At 39.5% G+C, this 24,030-nt stretch overlaps 1 protein-coding gene across 1 annotated transcript in view; it reads right to left on the bottom strand.

Annotated features, from left to right (window-relative positions):
• Nucleotides 1–23,697, bottom strand: part of LOC139474851 (pyrokinin-1 receptor-like) — a 91,389-nt gene extending 67,692 nt beyond the window's left edge. Inside the window, exon 1 of the mRNA XM_071258001.1 lies at nt 23,331–23,697. Coding sequence (XP_071114102.1) covers nt 23,331–23,697 — 367 coding nt within the window. The remainder of the gene's footprint in view (nt 1–23,330) is intronic.
• Nucleotides 23,698–24,030: the final 333 nt, after the last annotated feature.

Genomic DNA, 24,030 nt, shown 5'->3' with positions numbered 1-24,030 from the left:
ACCACCTGATCCCGTTAGGGTTGCCGAAGATCTATTCTACCCCGGATCTTCACGGGTCTATACGGCCGAATGGAGTCTGTTTGGACAGGTAATGAGATAAAGATAATGAAGAACTTTCTAAATGCGGGAACTAGTCGAGCGTTTTCTAAAAGTGAGATAACGCACCTATTATCTAATTATTGTATCGTTCGCTTTACGAAATGTGAAGTTATTCGTGTCACGCACTCTCCCAGTCAGACATATGTCGACATTAACTGTCACCGTATCTCCAGATGACTTCGTTTTTTACAATCATAGCTGTAGGATATGAGGTCCAGGTGGCAGGTCAATAATTGGAAATAGCAACAACAAAAAATAACAAAGAGTGACTAAACATTGAAACCAATCAAATAATGGTGTCGAATTAAGGAACGAAGTTATCGTGACAAGGGAGCGACACACAAGACTCATGGGAAGGTAGAAACATTCGAGGTTGGTGATGAAACAACGAAACAAATTCAATTCAAATTAATGATATATTGGGGACTCTAGAATAGTGTTTAACGCAATACCTGAACCAAGTATAGTGATGAAACAGTTGAGTGGGGGAATGGGTTTGGTTTAACGCCGCTTTGACTACTTTTACTGCATGTCACGTTTATTTGAAGACCAAAGGTAATGTGGGCCTCAGACTTTTACCACTTTGGTGAAGCCTACATGCACGGATATAGAGATGTATGGTGCTGATAGTCGAAGAAACGTAATCAGGGCCACACTCACTGGAATTTCTCGCACGCGTAAGGGGCGCAACCCTACACAGAGAATTATTGAAACTCACACGACGCGTCCGAAGAGGTGGTTCCAAGAATAGTGATGAAAGAATACCTTGGAGCCAAGAATAGTGACAAAACCGTAGTTCCAAGAATAATACTGAAACGGAAAAAAACTAATGGTGACATTTTCAACAGGTCATTTACTGACATTTAATTTATTTAATTTTTGTCAAACGCCTGCCTATATATATAACAGCAGTAAATAATCATATATGGACCTTACAAACCGGTGATTGATGTAGTGAACGCGCCGCGCCTTCGAGAAACGTTGAGGTGAAATTCGGTTTAACGTCGTGTTCATTATTATTGCACTTATATAGCGACGTGCATGTGTGTGTGTGTGTGTGTGTGTGTGTGTGTGTGGCCGCTTGTACTAGTCCGATTTATAGTGCTAGCCCACTGAGATACCATGCCGCAGTTTAACATGAATACCCCACTCAGACACAGTATACTGACTGACCGAGCCGACCAGTCCCTGTTTTAGCCGTTTAATGCCGAGCGCCAGACGGTAACAACAAGTACCATTATTAACGTCTTTTGGTATGACGCGGCCGGGTATCGAACCCCGGACCTTCCGCTCTCCGGGCGGACGCTCTACCACTAGACCACGGAGGCGGTCCCCAGAAACGTTGACACACAGTGAACGATATATTAGTCACTGAGTCTGACCACCCGACCCAGTCGCCTTATAGAAGTATTTGATGCTCGGGACATATTTTAACCAGGAAAGCGAGCAAAATAATGATCAATGACCTACCTGTTACCAAGCTACCTGAACAGGAGTACAGCATCAATTAATCACACATACACCATGAGCAATCGTGATTTTAGGGGCGCTACAGCCATGCAGTATGTTTTTAACCATAAACACTTCTATTTGAATAATATAATAGCTATTGGTGGTTTGGAAACAGCAATAATCCTTTCTCATTTGTCTTAAACTAAAACTTACTAATGGAGCTTCTTTCTTAATTCACCGGCAGCAAAGACCTTAGACGCGGAAAAGGAACTGTTGCGGTTGGTGCGGTACATGAAAGGAGGCTTGGGAGATTTCTGCATTAATTCAACTGATTCGTTTAACTTCGAAGTCCTTTGAAGTTACGCGGCAACATTAAGTTATCTTAAGTCGACACAAGCGAAGTGACACAATTTATCCCTGTTTGAATTTGCCGGAACCAACAAGATAAATCGTTTTAAATGGTATATAGAATTTAAGAATTTCGAATTAACGAGCTTTCATTTACAGAAAATTACTATTTCGGGTAATAAAGATAATTTACATATACATATTATTGAACTACGTGCTTACGTACTTGAACCCGTGAAGATTCGCGTTAGGTCTTCAGAAACCCATGCTTGCCGTAAAAGGCGCTTATGCTTGTCCTGAGAGGCTGCAAACGCGACCGCGATGCATGCCATCATAGCCAATTTGCGTGGACCGATGCTCATGATATCAATCACTGGATTTTCTGGTCCAGACTCGATTATTTAGAGACCGCCGTCATATAGCAGGAATACTGCTTAATGTGGCGTTAAGCAACAAACAAAAAACCGTACTTGATAGCATATATGTGTACCTGTTAGCTAATGAATACCAACATGCATATCGGTCATGCGTTTCTCATTTCTTGTCTCAACTTTGTGTTTCAAAATGTAAGGGAGGAAGACTACGTCTACGAAAGAAGGTTCCATCTCCGTCTGCGTTATATCAAAAGACTTTAAAATATGGTACTTTTTGTATCCTTGCCAGGTGCTTGGAATTAATAGGATAACACATGGAACGATCAGGTCGAGTCAGATTTTTGTCTTTGAGTGAGGTATCCATGTTAAACTACGGCATGGTTTCTCGATTGGCTAGCGCTAAAAAACGGCATAAGTCCGGATTAGTACAACTACACACACGTGCATGCACGTTGCAAAATAAATGCACAATTCTTGGATGCGACGTTAACTCACCTCACCTCAATGTGGTATGTAGTATACTTTGTCCAGACAGTCGCCATCCCACCATCCCTTGTTTTTGTCTGCTGATAACCTCATTATTGTCCGTGACATTCAATCAGAGACATTGAGACACAATGGATCGTGCTAACAAATACGAAAGAAGATGTATTGCCATGGCACGACAAATGCCCTTTTCCTAACGACCATATCGACACACTTCAAGTTGGTCCTGGTCGTATTGTGCAAGAAGAATCCTTTCTTCTGATAATGAACGTATTAGGGACAAATCAACTGATTCTGACAAACAGTCATGGTTCTTTTATCTATATTGGAAAAAGATAATAAACTTGCAGACACATTCATATACAAATGTTTAAAATAGTATTGATATTGTTTGAAAAGTGGAATAAAATTACGTCAAGATGTACTTATTCTAATTCCCCGTTTCGGAAGAACACATACATAATTTAGTTTGCTGTGCCCTGAGGTATTAGATATTTTAACATATGTTTCCAAGTTAAAATAAAATGTTGACCACATCTTTTAGTCTTAAACGTATATACCAATTCGACTTATCTAAATCTGTGAAGCAGATAAGCATGCGTAATATCGCTGGTGGCTACATGCAAGCATTATTCGTTCAGTAGGTCCAAAGGGAGAACTGTTTAAAGATGTTTTAAATTTCTGTTACCAATACGAGCTTCATCCGTTCAGCAGGCCCAAAATGAAAACTGTTTGAATATGTTTTAAATTCCTTTAAATCATTTATCAAACTGAAGAGTGATCAGACAGGAACCATTTGAGAATGGCTATCATTGATTGGAACATGCATCATGACAAGTTTAAGATTCGTTGCTCAGGGTCATTTATAAGAAAGGCTATACCGAGCGTGTATAGACTGATCATTTAAACTAACTTTGGCATAATCGGTCAGTCTGAATGATAAGCAAATAACGTTGATTCATTTGTCTTTCCTTAAAGTATGTTAAATTTAGAGTCATCTGCCAAGACAAAGATTATATGTTCAATTTCCATCATGCGTCTTTCTTCAAAAATGGTTTGACAAACCGATTTGTTTTGTACATTTAGTCAAAGAGTAGCCAGACGTCGACAAACTTTGAATACATTTGTAACTCTTGCCCGAGGTATGAACCATTTCCCCAAGGTCTACAACCTAATACACCAATTTATTCCTTTCTGTGCCCTCCGACACAACCGTTCATCCCAATCTTGCATTTTGAAATACAGCCACCGACCCGTCCTCTGCCCCTGGCCCCTTCCCCGACTCCCTGATCCATCCCTTGGGGTGCGGTATCGGTTGGTCATTGTGGTGCCCGACAGAGACAAACGTGTCTGAGACACGACACGTGTAGATCACCGCGCTACCCCGGTCCTTCCGACAGCCCTGTCACTTCTCCGCCGTTGAGAAATAGTTCCTCTTGATTACCTCTCCGTATTTCCTTTCTCTTCGAGTCTCACAGTATTCGGTGTCACTTACTTGCTTTAAATTTCTACTATACTGCGTTCTGGCTACGTGTTTACCTCCGTATCACTCCGCAGTTGGCATGTTCCCGATAAAACTGGTCTTTCATGTGAAATCGTGAAATATTCATTGCTTGAACTGCTGCATTAGCAATGCCACGTACATCCTTTCATCTACTAAATCCCTATTTTACTTAATTGAAACGTCAAAGCTTTGGAATATTCAAACAAGTAACTTAAACTACTGAACAGAACATTGCACACTATTAAATAAAGTACGACACACCGTCAAACAAAACGGTAAACGATTTTACACGGTAAACTATGCCTATGGCGGTATCTATAACCTGTAGTATCCGTACATAGCTGTACAAAATCAAACAAAATAGTACACACTATCAAACAAAACATTGCATACCATCAAACAAATAAAAGCGACACAACTCCAGCCATAATCATGATAATAAATACAGGCGACAAAATCCTTTCCGTATACATAGGATATATCTGCTAAAAACAAAGGTCAGCATATCCTGCCCCACCGGTAGCACCCGTCACAAACACATTGAAAGGCAAGTTAATTGTTAACCTGAACAAACATGGGAACATATGGTCAGTCCATCGGACATCATTTTGGTCGCTAATGCGTCAATTTAGAAATGGTCTCCACATGTCTACTTAGAACTTTTTGGCATCGGGTGTTGTAAACCTTATCAAACAACTTTTTAGCAAGAGTCACATGAAGCTCTTTGAAATGTTCATCGAAAGAACATTCTTAATTGCACTTCAAAAGTTTTGAAATATATACATCAAAGGCTACAGCTGCTGTCATATTTTTCGACCTGAAGAGAAAATTGAAGTGTGGTTCAAGGTGCGTCATCATATCATGGATTTAGATGATAACTGATCCTGCTTTCGATCATTGCTTCGTTTGAGCTTGATTACAAATATTTCACAAGCCGGAATGATATAGCACACTTATATATATATTTCACTTGATCTGGTCCCGATGATTTTAAAAAGCCCCGCACAGGTAACTAATAAATATCATTGGTCTAACTCACAGCATACTTTGATACCAACAACAGGCGCATGTAAGGTTTCAGTATCTCCTTTACACAATGATATATATTCAGGATGAAACGGATCGAATCTGCAACAAAGGTCATGTTATCGGCGAGAATTTCTTGAAAAGAATGTGTTACTTTTTTATGTGTTAGTCAAGCAAAACCCTAATGCACTTTTTTCTTTGAACCTCTTCTAAAAGGTGATTGCGATATTCTAAAAAAACAGATTGGCCAATTCTTCCAAATCAATCCGTACATTTTTTGTAATTCTTTGTACAATCGTATTGGGATTCTATGGGAATTTCCCCTGGACAATTGATATTGATATTTGTTCAGTTTTTTCTTCGTTTGTTATACTGTAATGTATTTTATAATTAGCAGTCAAGCACAAGGAACGTTTCGCAGATTGTAGAAGTAGTAGTAGTAGTAGTAGTAGTAGTAGTAGTAGTAGTGGTAGTAGTAGTAGTAGTAGTAGTAGTAGTAGTAGTATCCATAATCAATGATGATCGTCTTGCATTGCATTTGGGATACCAGACACACCGTTTATAAAAAATATCGAATAAAGAACGTGTTAATATATTTTACGGTAGGAGTAAACAGATATGAATAAATCGTCTGGTGTAATAAACATCGTTTTAGTGTCGCTGATGACACCAGGTGTCACGTGGTAGTGTTAACACAGTGTGTTACTATGTGATAAAACATGGTGTTTACTCCGGATGTTGCAGTATGAAACACATGACATCAGATTTAGATTTGCAATATGGTATTTAGGCATTTGCTGATTCCTCTGGTTAAACACATATTTTTGCAATATGGTAAACAAATGACACAACACAATTTAAGCATAATCAGCTTGACCAGTTTTACTGGTATATTTGCGAAGACAATCGCAAATGCTGGGATTCTGAGACAGAACACACGTACAATCCATCAGCCACATGATTGATTGATCAAGGCCCCATACTAAAGAGGTCGCTATGATATAGCTCGAACATTGCTGAATGCGCTGTAAAACAACATTCACTCGCTAAATATTTTGTCGAATGTATTGATGTTGCCTAAAGGGTAGTTCTACATCATCAATATGAAACAAGTTCTCAAAGGCCGTACCGCGGAAGACGGATTTCTCATGTCATGGTGAATGGCTAAGGCTGATACATCAAGGATAATGAGTACGCTCCAGAGCTGTGATAAATGAACATCTTAACATGCATCACATCTCATTCATCAATAGTGAATGGTGCAAACCCATTTAATTTTATACACGAGTATTCTATTATATTGGCCATTTAGCGTATGCGAGGCCAACAAATAGTTTAAAAACAAAATATTTTGGTAGCGATAAGAACCAGTTATCCAAAGTAGTTCGAAAACTATGGAATAGGCCGTTATCTATACATAATATCACATCAAAGATTCTTTGCTATGAAGTTTTAATTCGAACTGTGATATCTCCAAATTTGGGCCACAGTAAACAGTTGCAACCAAACCGTTTCCATAATCATCAGGAACCCCTGCTAAAACATCTTTGAGTATTCTTCTGACACGTAGGTAGGTTAAGTGCAAACTCTTTCCTGTCAGGATAACGGCGGGCTGTAAAGTAAGTGTTGACAGGTGAGCTACAGAAGGAACTACAACCCTGAAGGGCTAATCGTGTAAAGCTATGACTCACTCATCACAGTTTCATATGATGCACACAAACCATTAACACCGCCGTCATGTTTTTCCCATTCACCAGAAACCATTTTATCCTTATGATGTTAACAGCGCCACAATATTCCCATCTCAATCATGTCAGGAAACCTAGACTCTTCGCAGTTGCAAGTAATCAATCCATTTCTTCTTCAAGATTTTCCCCACGTCGAAATAGTTGTAATGAAACTATTTACTACATCTCAAAGACGAATTAGGTCCGCGCATCCCAGTCTAAGCTTGTAGGTGTATAGTGCCACAAGAGTCGTTCATCATTTTACCCAATTGGTAGGGAACAGGTCTCTATGGCGACTGGAATTCAGTATGACTTATTCAGCTACTGACTATGTTGCATCAAAGACCCTTAGAGGAACAGACACCTCGTTTAGATCTTGCATCTGACATTCACTGTTGGATAGGCTATCTGTCATTGCTTCAAAGACCATAACACCGTCGTGCTGAGGATGTTCACGTGACAACCGCAGGGGCATTTAGGGGTGTTTCACTCACTTATATTCCAATTACTTGAGATTAAGTCGGGTTGAGTAATCCAACTAGAGTTGGGGGTCTCTTGCGGTTTTATGTGTAAATTAATCATTGGTATCAACACCGGGTTTGGTGATCATGATAAGGCACCTGAGTTGTTGAAAAAAGATAGCGTTACGCTCGCCCGCTTGTTTGTGATAACTTTGTCTCCGAATGCACCTATTGAAAAGATTGCAGTGAAGATCTGGACACTTACAACATTCACCAGATCCTGTTGATATCCGTAAAACACAGAAACAGCTCTATGGATTGGGGGAAGGGTGCACATTTTTCTTTTAAATGTCATTGTTGCACTTACAATACAAAAATGCTGGGACATATTTAGGAAAAGCATTTGCGTTTGTTAGCCAAGTATAAGTTAAAAGTTATCTTTTGGAAACATCAAATGCTTTCGTTTTATGTTATTTATTTGAACGTCAACGTATATAATATGCTTTGAAAAGGGGGGTGCGCACCCTCACACCTCCTCTGGGTTCGAGTACGTCAGTATATGTGAACACAGGAATACCAGCAGAAAATGTAAACACTGCTTAGTCACCACTAATATCAATACAATGCACTAATAAACATAGACGCACTATTAACATTAATATACACTGTTTCACCATTCATATCAACAACCTCATACTGCTATTGATGTCAATAAGCGCTGTAGCACTATGCACATAGGGGTACCATTTAGGGCAATTAAAAAAATATTAGTTTCGCTACTATAAACAGGAACATTATTCATGTCAATATTAACAGGGAATACCATATTCTTTGTGAGTGAGTGAGTGAGTATGGTTTTACGCCGCTTTCAGCAATATTCCAGCAATATCACGGCGGGGGGCACCAGAAATGGCCTTGACACATTGTACCCATGTCGGGAATCGAACCCGGGTCTTCGGCGTGACGAGCGAACGCTTTAACCACTAAGCTACCCGACCGCCCCCATATTCTTTGTGTCAGTATAGATAAGACCACTATGTATATAAGTATACAGAGACCCTAAGTTGGTATACATGTATGCAGTCGGTTCTATACCGGTACACATACATGTAGGTATAATATATACGTCCTGATGCACATGGAACCTATTATGGCACTGTACATGTATCCCGAGACCCGTGAAGACAGGGTTAGAATAGGTCTTCAGCAAACCACACACTGTCGTGAGATGCGATTATTAGGATCGGACGGTCAGGCTAGCTGACTTGGTTGATGCATATCATCGTATCCCAAAAACGTGAATCGATGCTCATGATATCAATCACTGGATTGTCTGGTCCAGACTCGATTATTAACCGACCGCCGTCATATCGCGTGAATATTGCTGAGTACGTCGTTTTAAAAACACTGTATCCCGAAGCATGAAATTTTGTAACTAGCTGAACTAAGGCACCCTTTGAGCAACCTTATAAAGGGTGTGTATTCTGACACATTGTCGCAATGTAGCATAATACCAGCATTTATTTAGGAGATAAACATACTGTGTTTTCAGTGCAAAATTAGGTATCCTGTAGATTTTACCGCGCTAAATTTAATTTAGAACTGAACGCACAGCGTTATGTTTCAAATGTTAGATTTAGTGCGGTTAAATGTATAGGTAACATACAAATAGCTCTACATTGCGTTTAACTCCATTCCACCATGAATGAAATAACGCGAACTTTAGATCTTTGGTGTAAGCAAATACATTATGTGATTAAGTGATGAAGAGGTTATAATTGTACATATAATGATTTAAATATGCCTACCGACAACGCCTGTAAAAGTAGAACTATTCGAAAAATATAATCCTCCGCGATGATGCGGTCATCATGAGAGAGTTTATTGTGAGGATGGTGACTTCAAACATGATCACTAGGATTCATAAGTTAATCTCAGCGTTTAGTGCATCGTTAGGTTTCCACTAATGATCTTTCACTAATTCAACGATAAATCACTCCATCATTGGCGCTTTATGGAACATTAATCAGAGCATTAATATGAAAATCAAGGGAGAAAGAAATAAAGCTGAGAATGAGTGATTAGTTTTGAACAACTCATTTAAAGTTTGGTCGCTAGGAATCGCAGAAAGCTTTCAATGAAGACTTATGCAATAATCACTCACTCACTCTTAAAACGACTTCAAAGTCTTAAACGTTATGGTGAGAACATAATCGGAGTGCCATTACAACAAGTTATGCTGATGAGACTTGTTGTCTCCATGCAAATATGACCATAAAAGGGAGTGACGAACATCAATAGTTTCACATTAGATTTTGTAAGAGGCGCTCAGATGTGTGGCGCTCCTTGTACCTACCGCCGCATGATCAATGATCTTGTTAATAGTTTTCAAACGGTGCTCGGCCCTGGCTCATTCTTAAATGATTTAAACTATGACTCTCAGACGTCAACATGGATTAAGGGCTTTTTGTGCATCTACATGAATTGAATTGAAGGATGAAGCATGTATGTGTTCCTCCTTTGGGATAGAAATAAGACGGAAACGAGAATGCAAGGAAGGGATAGTCACAAGGTGGAACAGCAATAACATGATGTGTTTTTCCAACTGGTATGCTTTGACAAGTATTAGGTTTTAGGTTTGATTCCTGTTCATTTGCTCTTGGGGTGAATGTAACAAGCACGTATTTAAGTGTAAGCGTGTGGGAAGCATTTTGCTAAAACCATTTTTGCGCCATGCCGCAGATCCGGGTTCAACTTAACACACGAGTACAGTGTGTGAGTCCAGATCTACAAATAGTACATATGACAGCTTAGCAAGAGTGTGTAGTAAGACACGATGAGACAATCTGAGAGTTTTGGGCAAGTCTGTGACAAGAATACTGTCAAGCGCATTACCCCACTTTGACCTCAAGCGCGAATGTCCTTGTCGTGCTGATTTTGTCTCTCTACAAAGCTGTCTTGCTTTAACAAACGCGAATTCCATTAGAAAGTTTCCTTCATGGGATTAAGTGAGCATGGGGACTTAAATGCCATTTCAGGAACTTTGCATGATCATTAACTGTTTCTGGCATTAGATGTTGCTTTCACAGGTACCACAGTGTTACAGTGTCTTTCCCATCTCTGAACTACTTTCTATCAAATGAAATTATGCCAATTAACTTACAGGGATGCCACTCTCCATGGGTGTTCACGTATTAGTTATAACACGTTCTTAGGTGTGGAGAAGATGGTGGTATTGCCGCATGACTATTCATATATTAACTGCATTGAATGCAAATAGAACATGCAAAAATGTGCTAACACTTACTGCTTACAACCATATGGTGATTGAGATTGTTTTTATGTCACAATGGACAGTATTTCAATTAAATTACACGATGTCAGCTTGATGGGGGATGAACGCCCGGAGTTCAGTATGGTGTTTAATCTTCTAAGCCTTTGCTGTCTACATTTCACATTTTTTAGGTACAATCGAGCACGGTCTTCTTAAGAAGATTTCAAACAGCGGCAAACGACTCAAAAGTAGCTTTCGCAACATTCCCGACCTCAGTACAGCTTGCACAAATTCCAAAAAGGTGTTTGGTACACATGCCGAAGGCATTTCCAAATTTGACGCACCAGTGACAAAAATGCAATTTCCTATTTTGAGTTATACTATATGTTTTTCTAGATGAACAATTGACTTGCTTTTGCATGTATTTGTGCTGGGTGCCACCGTAGGGGCAGGATACGCTCACCTTTTCGTGACCACTGGTTTCATCACTATCTCATAGTGATTCATTAACATATGCCCATGTGTGGCTTGAAATGGCTTTTGTCGCTTTTATCATTTCTGAGACATTTATATTACGCTATTATGATCAAATGGTTCTTTGTTTCTCCTTCTGGCAAACCCAATTTCGGGACATTAATTATTACATGATCAATAAAACCTGCTGATAAATAAAACATGGCCAACGATCTTCACTCTTTGCACTGAAAGAATTTTGATGACAATGACATTTAAAGTATGTGCAAAGAAACAAAGTTTGGCCATATACCTTTGCGTCTTGCCATTGACTGCCTCAGTACAAGAGCTCGAATATGAAACATAATCCATTGATGATAGTTTCATATCAAGATCAGAGAGGTCGTTAATCAAGTGTTTTAAAAAGGCCAGACGTGCCAATAAATTCGGTCTCGGATGACAAGTCTACTTCTCAAGTGATTGGTCTTTGATTTAAAAAGCCGTCGGGTTACCATGGGAACGGGAGTACGTTCGTGTCGTTCTTGATATTGGATGTCTCATTTTTTCTCGGATGTGTCCGATAAAATTCGATTCTTTTAGTTCAACCTCTCCTAGCGTTATAAAGTCTGATCGCTTCATCTTGCGTAACATGTCATTTATAAGAAAAAAGAAACATCCGAAGCAAACCAAACAAGCACCTCGATCATAAAAAATAGTTATTAAAAGCATCACTTTGAAATCCTCACTGTGCTTTCTGCCCCAAAACCCAGAGAGTTCAGGTGAGTAATAAATCCTATAGCGCCGGTATATACAATGTACTTAGGAAATTGTGTTAACATCATGTATGTAGTTAATTTCATTAAACCCCAAACTTGGCGCAATCGTTGGCGAAATCCACGAGCATGATGTGCATAACACGGGGCCAACTATTAGGACAAATCCAGGATTCGAACTCACGATCCTACCACGACAAGGAGAGGCAACTCTACAAAAACTACTTCGCTGTTTCCGACACTTTAAAAATGTCGTCTCCCTCACATTACTTGAAAAAATAACTGTTCATTTGACATGGAGGTGGTACTGTTATTGTTACTAGTACTTCAGGACATACTCACCATTTCGTGAGCATCAACCGTCATAAGTATCATTAAAATTGCTAATAGTTTCAATATTTCCAATAGTTCCAATATTTCAGTGCTGTTAAATTCAGTTTCGTCTAAATAAGTAATGCAGTTAATTCAGAATTCTATTCTGAAGCGAGGCATAATGTCATTCTGAATATATTTCCGTCATTAGCGAGTGTCTTTTGGACTCTTCACAATCCATTTGAGAACAAAAGAAATAAATGCCAATCACTACATTAACAATTACATATAAGGTGTTACATACAGTAACTTATAAGCTCATGTTGTAGTTGTAGCTTACACGTGGGTATATGTCAGTGAGTGAGTAAGTTTGGTTTTACGCCGCTTTGAACAGCTTTGAACAGACGGCGTTTCCGGTTGATGGAGAAAAAGCTCAAAGTCCTGCAGGTCTAAGGATATACCATCCGAGGATGAGGATGATACAACGAAACAAGTAAAATTCAAATTAATGATGAAATGGTGACTCAAGAATAGTGACGAAAGAGCAGAACGAAGAATATTGATGAAACAGTTTAGTGAGTGAGTGAGTGAGTTTGATTAACGCCGCCTTGAACAGTGTCACTGCATTTCAAATGTTTGTGAGAGGGAAGACCCGAGGTGATGTCTTAGACATTTACCACTTTAGTGTGGTGCTTAACTTATACTTTTCAAGAAGCCTGTGACAAATTTATCATTTATAGAACGTGGGCCAGATAAACTGACGGCGAATAGAAACTTTACCACTTTAAAAATGAAATTGCAAATATTTAAAAACACAAGTTCAAACTAAAACAATGAAACACACACCAACCAAACACAACAATGCTCTATGCAGAAAGTGATACACGGCCACGGCACGCTTTTATTTGGTAGAAAATGCGAAAAAGTGAAAAACACGTGCCGCTTGACTAGCCGAAACTAGTCGTGCAATAAGGGTATATAAATTTTACGGACGACATGTCAGACACTCACACTGATAAAAAGGAACACCACAGAAATGCCACAATTGATACCCGAACAACGGGAGCGGGCCCTGGGTATGATACAAATGGGAGCCACCCATGCCCACAATGCTGGAACTTTTGTTTGCTCCCGTGTTGCTGTAACTGACCTGATGCGACGATATTTTCTAGCCAACCGGAGTGGAAGGTTTGGTTCCCGGAGAGGAATGTGTGGGCAGGAAAGAACTCCACTGGTCATCGTTAACGGACATTGGACAGCTGACCGTCACATTGATGACATTCTTCGTCCGATTGTCCTACCATTACTACAACAGCCACCACGTGGTGTCCTTTATCAGCACGACAACGCCAGACCTAATGCAGCACGAATCGTACATAACGTCCTTGTAGCCAACAACGTCAACGTGTTGCCGTGGCCTGCACCCTCCTCCAGACATGTCATCAAAGAACACCTATGTCACGGATCGTCTTGTTCGACAGCGACTACATCCTCCACAAGAACTAGTCTAGGCCCTCCAAGAAGAATGACGATATATTCCATGTACATTGTAACGTCATGAGACGTCTGACATTTTCTGTACGCCAGAACGTTTTTGCGTGTCTTGTATCAGGGAATGGTCATACACGCTACCAGTGTGACGTGCCACTGAGTTGAGCAATTTAAGATTTGTTTGCCCTAAGTCCATAATGTCGAAAGCTTGTTTTTGCAACTGTTTTGCCAATATCGGATGTCGTATGACTGTCATTTTGAATATTGATTTAGTTGAGATTTTGATCTTTTCAGGACATATACTTCATGCATCTACTGGTGTATCTTTTGTGGTTTTAAACTAATGTGATTTAAAACTATGGTAAAGTTTATTTTGGCCGTTAGTGTAGTTTAAGTTGCCAGGTTACATGTAACAGGATAACAATGCAAAGATTCATTCACACAAGTTTAGTCAATCCCTGTCCCATTTTGACAATTTAAATAAAAGATTAATTTTCAGGGGAAAGTTTATTACATAACAAACCTGTCAAAGCTTAACACCACAATCTATGGTATCACACAATTTCATGGCTATTGTCATAAATGTGTCTTGGGTTTACACAATGGTTATAGAATTTATCTGCTATGATTTTAATGCCTGCTGCACTGTTGGACATTTTACCATAAGCTATGAGCGAGTAGGATTCTATTAAAATATCCTGCTTTACACACTAGTGTCAATGGCTGACTTGTTTTGGCAATATTCGATGTTTGATCTGTAGTCCCATTTAAATTAAATTAAAGTTTGTGATACTTCTAGAATGAAAAGTATGCTCTAAACTTTCAAATGATGTCCTACATGTAGTTCGATATCCCAGTGCCATATTTACTTAAAGACTACAATCACTGGAGAATCGCATACATGGCTCTTCACGCTGGCTTAAGCCGGATATTATTGCACTGAATGCTTTCAAGGTAAAGCACCAGATAGCAACTTTTCCCAGACAAGTCGGTGACAGTTATGTCAATCCTGCAATCACCTAGCAGTATATGTCAGTCAACTGACCATGGATCTGTCAATATAGATCTATAAATGGAGATACGATTGACCAGCGTGTGTATGTAATCAGAGACACAAGAAATATAGCAAGTTTTCGTGGCAAGTACGTTCTCTTCAGGCGTCAGTTTGCTAGGAAAGAGATTAGAAAAAATCTCAACTTCTCGCAAATGAATCCAAATTTGTCACTTCTGAACGACAAGGTTAAAGAGTCTACATACAGCTTTGACACATTAGTAGACGAAATAAACTCAGGAAGGAGAAACTTACTTTAGCATCCTTCATGGCACTCATACGGGGCACGAGGTCATCTGGATTATAAATATATATATATATATATATATTTCTAGGAGAAATGTCTCTTCAAAGTAATTCCGGATTGCCGGATCACAGCTTCCAGGGCCTTGCTAATGCTTTAAAAGCGTTATTTGATAGACACGTGGAGAACATTTGCAAATTTGATGCATCAGTGACCAAAATGTTGCCCGATGCAATTCCCTATTTTGAATTGTTCGGGTGAACACTTGACAGGACTTTGCATGTGTTTGTGACGGGTGCCACAGGTGGGACGGGATACGCTTACCCTTTTGCGAATACGTTGTATCATCATGAATTGATAGGGATTCTAAAACATGCGCTTATGATATACAGTGTAGTCGGAATCGTACAATGGATTCTGCCTTTAGCAGTTATGTCTTAGGATTATCGAAATGGTTTTGTCGCTTTTAGCATATGAATTTAATACGGTTTTAAATGGCCACATGCATATCTTAGTTTCTTCAACTTCCAGAATCACAACAAAGACAATCATTTATGGCTGAAATAAGAAACATGAAAAATTGTTCATATATTGCATGTACATGTAGTATATTAATATTCGTCACATGGGACAGCCTCTGTTGTTATAAATTCTAAATTCTATTATTGGTGTTCACAATGAACAAAATCTTTTCAAATCATATTTTTGCAGTTGGATAGAAATGTCAAACGTTCATACATCTTGGCCTTCTCATTATGAAGGTTCATACATCAGAAAACTCACACAAAGTGAAGGTCAGTTTTCAATTCCGTATATGAAACTGAAATGAAGACAGATCCAGTCTACATATCCCAGCATGAACTGAGCCTATATATATCTTGTTTTATGCTGTGCCTGCTCTTTTCTTACACTTTGTTTCCAACTGGATGTCAATTTGTCTTGTAAACTTTGTTTATTAAAACAACTGATTATTTTGTTATAGCGGTATGGGTGTAAGCCGGTAGTTAATCCACATACATATATTGTTATCCACAACATCGGTTCGACCTGATTGTGTGACTAGGATTGTCAGAAGTGTCTAGATTGTCAGAATTGTCTAGGATTGTCAGAACGATATCCATGTCCATGGGTAAACATCAAAGACCTGCATCACTCACTCACTCACAGCAACGTAACCTCGGTATGATATTCATCCCCTAAATGCACCCTATTGTATTTGACCATCTCGTTTGTAAATACTTATGTCAATATAACTTTAACTCATAAATACTATAATACGACATATATGGAGAACAAGAATAAGTTTAAAGAGAAAGGTTTCTCATCGGTATTTTACTTGGCACAGAGGAATGACCATAAGTTATTCTGTGGGTGGCTACATGTATCTGACTTTCTGCCAAAAACAGTAACGTCCAAGAATACACTGAAACAACGATAAGGAGTATTGTCAGTTTATCGTTTCCATTATGCAGCATGGATCCTGATTAGTGAGCAGCAATGAATGGTTTTGGAATCAATTGACGGCATTATCACTTCCTATACTTCTCATGAATACAGAGACAGTTGGTTTTCTTCGTTGTGATAACCGCTTCCAACTATTAGGGATCATTTTGTGTAGAGTGGGCGCCATAGTCAATGATGAAGGAATGACCTTGATTGTCCTCACAATATGGTCTTTACTAAATCTACGTTTTAACCTGGCATCGTCGTCTCCACAGTGGTGCGTGTCTGATGCATATCCGGTTCAAAATATTCTGACACGACTGTTAAGTGTCGTCCGTTCAATTTAGGTTTGGTTGGAGTGGTTTCAAGATGGTGAACAGCTTCCCATACAAATTTGCTCCTACCGCTTTATCAGCTTATCGTCTCGAGAATATTTTAGGTCCTTCACAGACAGCCACCAACACTTCCAACAATGCATGTCAATGAAGACATGGATGGTGGTTATGTCTGCAGCCCAAAGGCAGCATTAACGATGCTCTCTAGTTTGGCAACTGTGATTGAATCCTGGTCCTCGGATACCTACATTAAGAATGGAAATGTTGGGCAGAAGCACACTGGAAGAGGTCAACGAAGTTTACAAATCACCTTGGAGCATTGTAGCTAGCTCACGGGCTTCCTATCATCTCCATTTATCTAGTCCATCGTTCCCCTGCACCGTCACGCGCAATGCCGGATTGATGGTTAGCACTAAGTCTCATTTTCAGCATTTGCTATAGGTCGCTGATTTAATTTATTCCCACAAGTCCCAAATCGGTATGCGGATCATTAGTGGGTGCTGCAAAACCACACGGCTAAATGATTTTTCATCTTTTGTCTCCAACGCATGGTGTGTGGGCGTTAAAAATCAAATACATTTATACTGAGATTGCTATTCTGTAATTGTCTGATACAGATGTGCCGAATATATCACAGTGGCATTTCCATGAGGTCATCTGTCATATACTACAGCCTAATTCACATTTCAGAGCCAGACAGTCCACCACACGCAAAACCTTGTAAGGATCCTTTTACAGAAAATGACATTTTTAAAGGCTGGATTTTGCTGTATGTTGTGTTAAACAACAACAACAAAAATCTAAGGGACATTGCTTCTCCTCACCGAAGGCTGATTGCAATGCGTAATGATATGTTTGTATTCGCATTCTATTGAAGCTATTTAGGTTCTTTGCAGTCCAACACTTACCTGGCGAATAGGTTGTGAACGATTCGAGTCACCGACACAGCACTACTGAGATCCAGTATAAGTTTACCTTGCGCACAATATAATGTATTTAATAAGTTATCGATTTTATTTTGATAAAATGAATAGTTAATACCCATAGACGTGGAAAATCTCATATACAAATCATATGCGTTCTTCCTAGCAATAAGTTTGTGTAAAATGAATGAGTTTGGTTTGGTTTCGAATAGTATTTCAGTTATACAACGGCAGTTTAGTGTGGGAGAGAAGCCTAAAGAGATGAAGATCAAGGTCTTAGACGTTCTCCAGTTTCCAGCATCAACACGATGGGGATAAACTATTATCAGGATCAGAATGCTGGATTCGAACCCACGATCGACTCATCCCAGCACATCAGGTCGCAACTCTGCACAGCAAACCGCGGTTCCTGAGACCATTCGACCCCCTGTGTCCCCATCACATGTACAATAAAATACGAACGTTATTTGTATTCAGAAGTTTTCGTATCAGGTCAACTACTAGTATACATTTGGAGAATTCAAGCCTTTAATATACATAACACGTGCAATTCGACACACCAAAAGGTCAAATGGTAGGGGGTTAAAAAAAAGGACATGGTCTGTCCAGTCAATTCGACATAACGATGTATCAAATCTCGACACAAGGATTAACCAAAACGCCGTATAATTACATTACGATTCGTCTTTTTTTAAGCTTTCATCGCACATAAAGTCGACTGAACATTCCATTTGAAAATAAGTCCTCCTCCCAGTCAACACCGTCTGTCATATGCTGCAAAGAGGTTGGTGTGTGTAATTCTGCTGAAATGTCATGCATGTAATGTCGTCGGGGTGTACGTCTGTTCAAATGCCTGAAGACGTTGTTGTCGTGACAGGCACCGCGCTTGTTAGAGCTTCCAATTACAACTGAGGTATAACAGACGCCACATCTACACAGACTTACTTGTTCACATACCGAAATGTGTTAAATTAAATTTAAATTCACGATTTGGAAACTTCTACAGATACTCTACGAAAGACAGAAACGTCAACAAGGGCCACAGAATCTACACCAATTACGCCAAGATCTCCAGGAAGAATTGGACTGCCATTCCACATGGTGTCATACGCAGGCTTCTTGCAATGGGTCCCTGGGCAGGGGGTGTCGTTCAGCCACACAGTCCAATGGTGGACACACACGATGCTAGGTTTTACGATTGTCGTGCCTGAGATGACTTAACCGGCGCATATAAATACTTCTCTGTAAACGTTTGATGAACTCTTTGTAATCTTGGTGTATCAACACCATGATTATTAGAAACTGTAACATATGGACTTTAATCACACATCTTATGCCTTGTAAAACTGTCACCTTCAGACAAGAAGTATTTTCACTATTCCTTTTGTAACTTGTCAGAATGAACACGGACTGTGGTCTGGGTGGATTATAGATCATTTCAGTTCAACTAAAAGCTCTGCCAAATGTATGTGACCCTCTAAGATCAGCCCTTCATGTAATACTGTCTGATTAGGAACACATGTTCCAATCTGAACGTTGGTTCCTGAGAAAAATATGGATTGTTATTATTACGTGTATTTAAATTGATTAACCAGCTTAGCAGTAACAAGGCTGTCAAAACAACTCCCTGTGCAATCTCGCTGATTACACACATTAGAACCTTACTGTGAAAGTTACACATTGAAGCCGATACACAACCTGTAACATTAAACATCATTGCTAGAAAATGCCTCAGTTTTGTGCAGTTTCCCATCTTGAACTTGCAAAAAGCATACGTCGCTTGACGCGGATAAAGCTGAACACGATTATTGAAATTTGCATATAGAACGTGCAGATGAATAGACGCTTGAGCTTTAGAGTGTAGTTCTTTACAGGAAAAAGCACCTGTAACATTGTTCTTCCAGAGCGCAAGACATTTGCGATACTTTATTGTGATTCTTTGAACGAAACCAGCAACTGAATAAACATACAGTGAATAATGAACTTGCATAGAGCGAGTAAATATGGTTTTACTCTGCTTTGAGCAAAATTCCTGCAATATCTCGACGGGAAACACAAGAAAAGGAATTCACACATCGTAGCCATGTGGGGAATCGAACTCGGGTCTTCGGCGTGTCGATCCAAGCCATTAACCACTAGGCAACCGAAAGTGTATAGAACATAATGCTTACAATATTGGAACCCGTGACGATCCGGGGTAGAATAGGTCCTCAGCAACCCACGCTTGCTGTAAGAGGCGACTGACGGGTTCGGGTGGTCAGGCTAGCTTGCTTGGTTGATGCACGTCATTGTATCCCTTTTTTGTAGATCGAAGCACAGGATGTCATTCATTGGATTGTCTGGTCCATGCTCCATTATTTACAGACCGCCGCCATATAGCTCAAATATTGCAGAGTGCGGCGTTAAACAAAATGTTGGGGGAAAGCAGGTCTTAGACCATGTTGGCGATCTCAAGAGTTCGACATGGCGCTGATAGACGTCGGATCATATTCCGGATGAGTGTGAGATTCAAATCACGATTATGGGATGAAACTAGCTATACACAGCCATTGTGGCGCCATAAACAAGAAAACTGTACTTCGAACTAGCACAATAATTTCCCAACACCCACGACCGTCATTGAACTAACCTTGAGATTGACCTGAATGAGTGATAATTGCCTAGGATGAGAGTTTTGTGGTCTGGCAGATTGTGTTACATTGTAACCCGATGTTCTCATTATCGATCACTGGTTTGTTTGTCCAACTATCGATCACTGGTTTTAATGACAATTGCCGTCGTATAGGTTTAGTTCTTCATCTTTGTTGAATCAAATACTTCTCCCTCACCAAATATATATGAGTATCCTGACTTCAAACATTCACGTGCTGTGGCAGAGGCTGGGTCAAAGTAGAAAATTGAGACAGAGAACAGTAATGCCAATAATCTCACAAACTAAACAAAGAAACGAAAACCAGACATTAACGTCATATTGCAACGAACCCTGTTATTACAACGGTGAACTGTCCCCAAATCCCTGGTGAATAATGAAAATGGACTTGGAATTCCTGTCTGAAATGAATTTCTCCAGATTTACATTTTCTCGTGATATTTTAAGCTTTTCTTCTTTCATTATCCTCACTCGTTGCTAAAGGTCAAACGTCCGAATGATCAATTTGCAATTTAACTAGGTAGATATCCCATATTTATTCCATACATAAAGCTGCATTCTTGAAAGCCGTGGTGCTGCCTGTTGATAGCCTGTAGATTACGCTGTCTCCTTAGTCGCTCCAGGAAGCCAAATTATTACCATCGTGGCTTAATACCAGTACTAAAGGGACTGTATACACTTTTGAGGAAAGGTAAATATACGTGAGGAGATCTCGCCTGTACTATTTAATTATGATTGTGTCGCATCAGGAAGAAAATCGCTTCTGCTGGCGTTTACACATTTTCTTTCCTCAAACCTTACATGTAAATACGAATATACTTTTGAATATCTCAGTGTAAAATATGTTGTTTGTTCTTTCTGAAGTCAAACTTGTGGCTTGAATGATTTCAAGCAATTTATAAAAAAAACTTTTAGTGAACAGTGTCGAACTTCTTTGATGGATTCACTGGACGAGAGTCCCTTCAATCAGGAAATGGGATATTGTACTACCACAAAACTGACGGTGAAATATGTAGGTGGATATAGTGCTTCCCTTTAAGCTCCAAAGTGAATTGGTTTCATTTGTTCCCGAAGCACTTGTATTTGGTATATGATTGAAGTAGCCCCCTTTCCTTTCTCTGCACTGCTGTTTCCGAATTTGCTTTTGCGAAGCGTGGCCCCCTTGCACAAGAGGATGGAAGTGTTACGTCTAGTGTAAACTCAATTGCTTTGTGAAAGCGCAAGTTTTTCTGTGTGTTTGTTTGTTGTGTAACGCCGCACTCAGCAATATTCCAGCTATATGACGGCGGTCTGTAAATAATCTAGACCATACAATCCAGTGATTGACAACATGAGCATCGATCTACGCAAGTGGGATACGATGATATGCATCAGCCAAATCAGTGAACCTGACCACCCGATCCCGTTAGTCGCCGCTCACGACATGCATAGTCGCCTTTCACGGAAAGCATGGGTAGCTGAAGACCTATTCTACCCTGGATCTTCACGGGTCGAAAGTATATGTAAAACTAATGCGGTGTAATTCTTAAACAAACCTGACATTTGGCTGCAATGAACAGTATGTTGTTGTAGGTTTTTAAAACTCTTTCACAACCGTGTACATCCCCATACCCCTATCACCCAGTTCTTGTAAACTACCCTTTCAACAACAGTATCTAAATCCCACATATGTGCCTGCCGACAAACCCTGTGAACTTGTCAATGCTGATCTAGTGTTGAGCTATTCACTCACCCATTCTTACACATGAAAGCTGAAAGATTATAATTTAGTTCCTAATCTTTGGATTGCTCCTGTCTATGTTCCCAAAGTAGATTGCCGCGTTATTCTTGAAGCCTGTCGCCACCTGCAAGTTTCTACGACTACCTGCAAGTACTGCAGTAATTGCCATCACTAGATTATGGACAAAGTTGACAGGCGCGGGCAATACTTTACGGGCCGGTTTGTGGAACACACAAGCAAATGTCCTTCAGCCTTATCCTGTTCCCTGAGAAAAGCAAGATTTACCTCTCGAATGAGGAGCTAAGACTCAAGACGATTCTCGGGGGAGGGGGTTTAATTCCCGAGGATTAATGCATGCCACGCTTCTCGTGCTATGTGTTATTTAGATATGCAAAGGCTGCTTGTCATCACAAAAAATGCACAGTATTAGTAATGAACAGAACTCGTGAAACAAATCTTATTGAATGGTTTGTTTTAGTTTTGTTAGGGTAATAAATGCATTACCGTTTTATGCACTTCCAGATTACACAATTGGTTTATACTTGTTTATAAGTGTTTTAAAGATCGAACAAAATCAGAAAGGATTTACGCATGTGTTGACAACGATTTTGTTTTGTTTCATTCTTCAATAAGAAAAAGTAATTCATGCAGAATAGTTCGATTCGCGAAGAACATGTTAAAAAATATGTAATTCCCAGAGAACTTTTCAAGAGTGGGAAAAAGATGTGATTACTTTTTCGTTTGTTGTCTTTACTAAGTAATGATTTCGACATTAAATACTCATAAATCTTGATTTTCTGTCCAATAGTCACATTTGGAGAAATCCCTCTTTTACATCTCTCCAGTACAATTATTTCATTTTGAATTACCGAGGGATACATGTCACACAACTTTACAACAAACGTATTAAATGCAGAAATCTTATAAAAAAAATTCATCTCAACAAAGCACATGGAAATTATAACACTTTTCGAAGTTTTAACACGTAAATCATGTAGAATAGAATTCATTTGTTTAAATATTGAAATCCATTACAATCCTATATTTTTTGTATGAGTGTTTGTTTCGCTGAAAAATAATACATGTAAACACACATGGCTTGATTGGCTTGTACTGGAATCATATTTATCATCAACAATCGTATTCAACTGCAATGATATTAACGAATTATGATAATAACTTACCAAGCAACAACGTTAGAACATCAGATGCAGCGAGACTCAGAAGGTAAAAGTTAGTCGTCGTATGCATGTACTTGTTCCTGAGCACAACGAAGCAGGTAAGGACATTACCGACGATGCCAGAGATGAAGATTACAACGTAGACAACTGTGAGGAAAATGACAACATCGTTTCTGATATGTCTCATCCCAAGATATATCTCAAGGTATTCCTTTTCGTTAAAATCAGATTCGTTTTGGGAAATATTAACGGAAACATTTAAACGCTCCATTTCCACCACGGGCTTGTTTTCGAGATTCGCTGTGCTTCCAGACGCACCCGTAATTAAGAGACTTGTTGTATTGAGAAGAGAGCTGTATCCGGACATCATTGAGATTTCGCTGTCGCCTCACAATGGCTCATTTGGATTCAAACATCAACCACTGCTGACACGACCAATTATAGGAACCATCCACAAGGCGGTGTACTCTGACGTCTATATCTCTCTATACATATAAATGATATATAAATGAAGGCGTGGATTACAAAATAAATAGTCACCAATGAAAAGCTGTCGAATTCCTCACTTTCTTTACAAGAATACAAATGATGCCTTGCTACCACCAGGGCACGAATACAAATCGCTAGCAAAAGGCAATCACGATCGTCAATAAAGGTCCTCTGTTAAGCCTAAGAGCCATTTGGGGGTTTCCGTTAGCCCACA

Source organism: Haliotis cracherodii, unplaced genomic scaffold (assembly GCF_022045235.1).
Source record: "Haliotis cracherodii isolate W230 unplaced genomic scaffold, xgHalCrac1.p SCAF_3, whole genome shotgun sequence".
Lineage (NCBI taxonomy): Eukaryota > Metazoa > Mollusca > Gastropoda > Lepetellida > Haliotidae > Haliotis > Haliotis cracherodii.
Note: the sequence above shows the minus strand (reverse complement) of the source record. Positions and strands in the feature narration are given on the sequence as shown.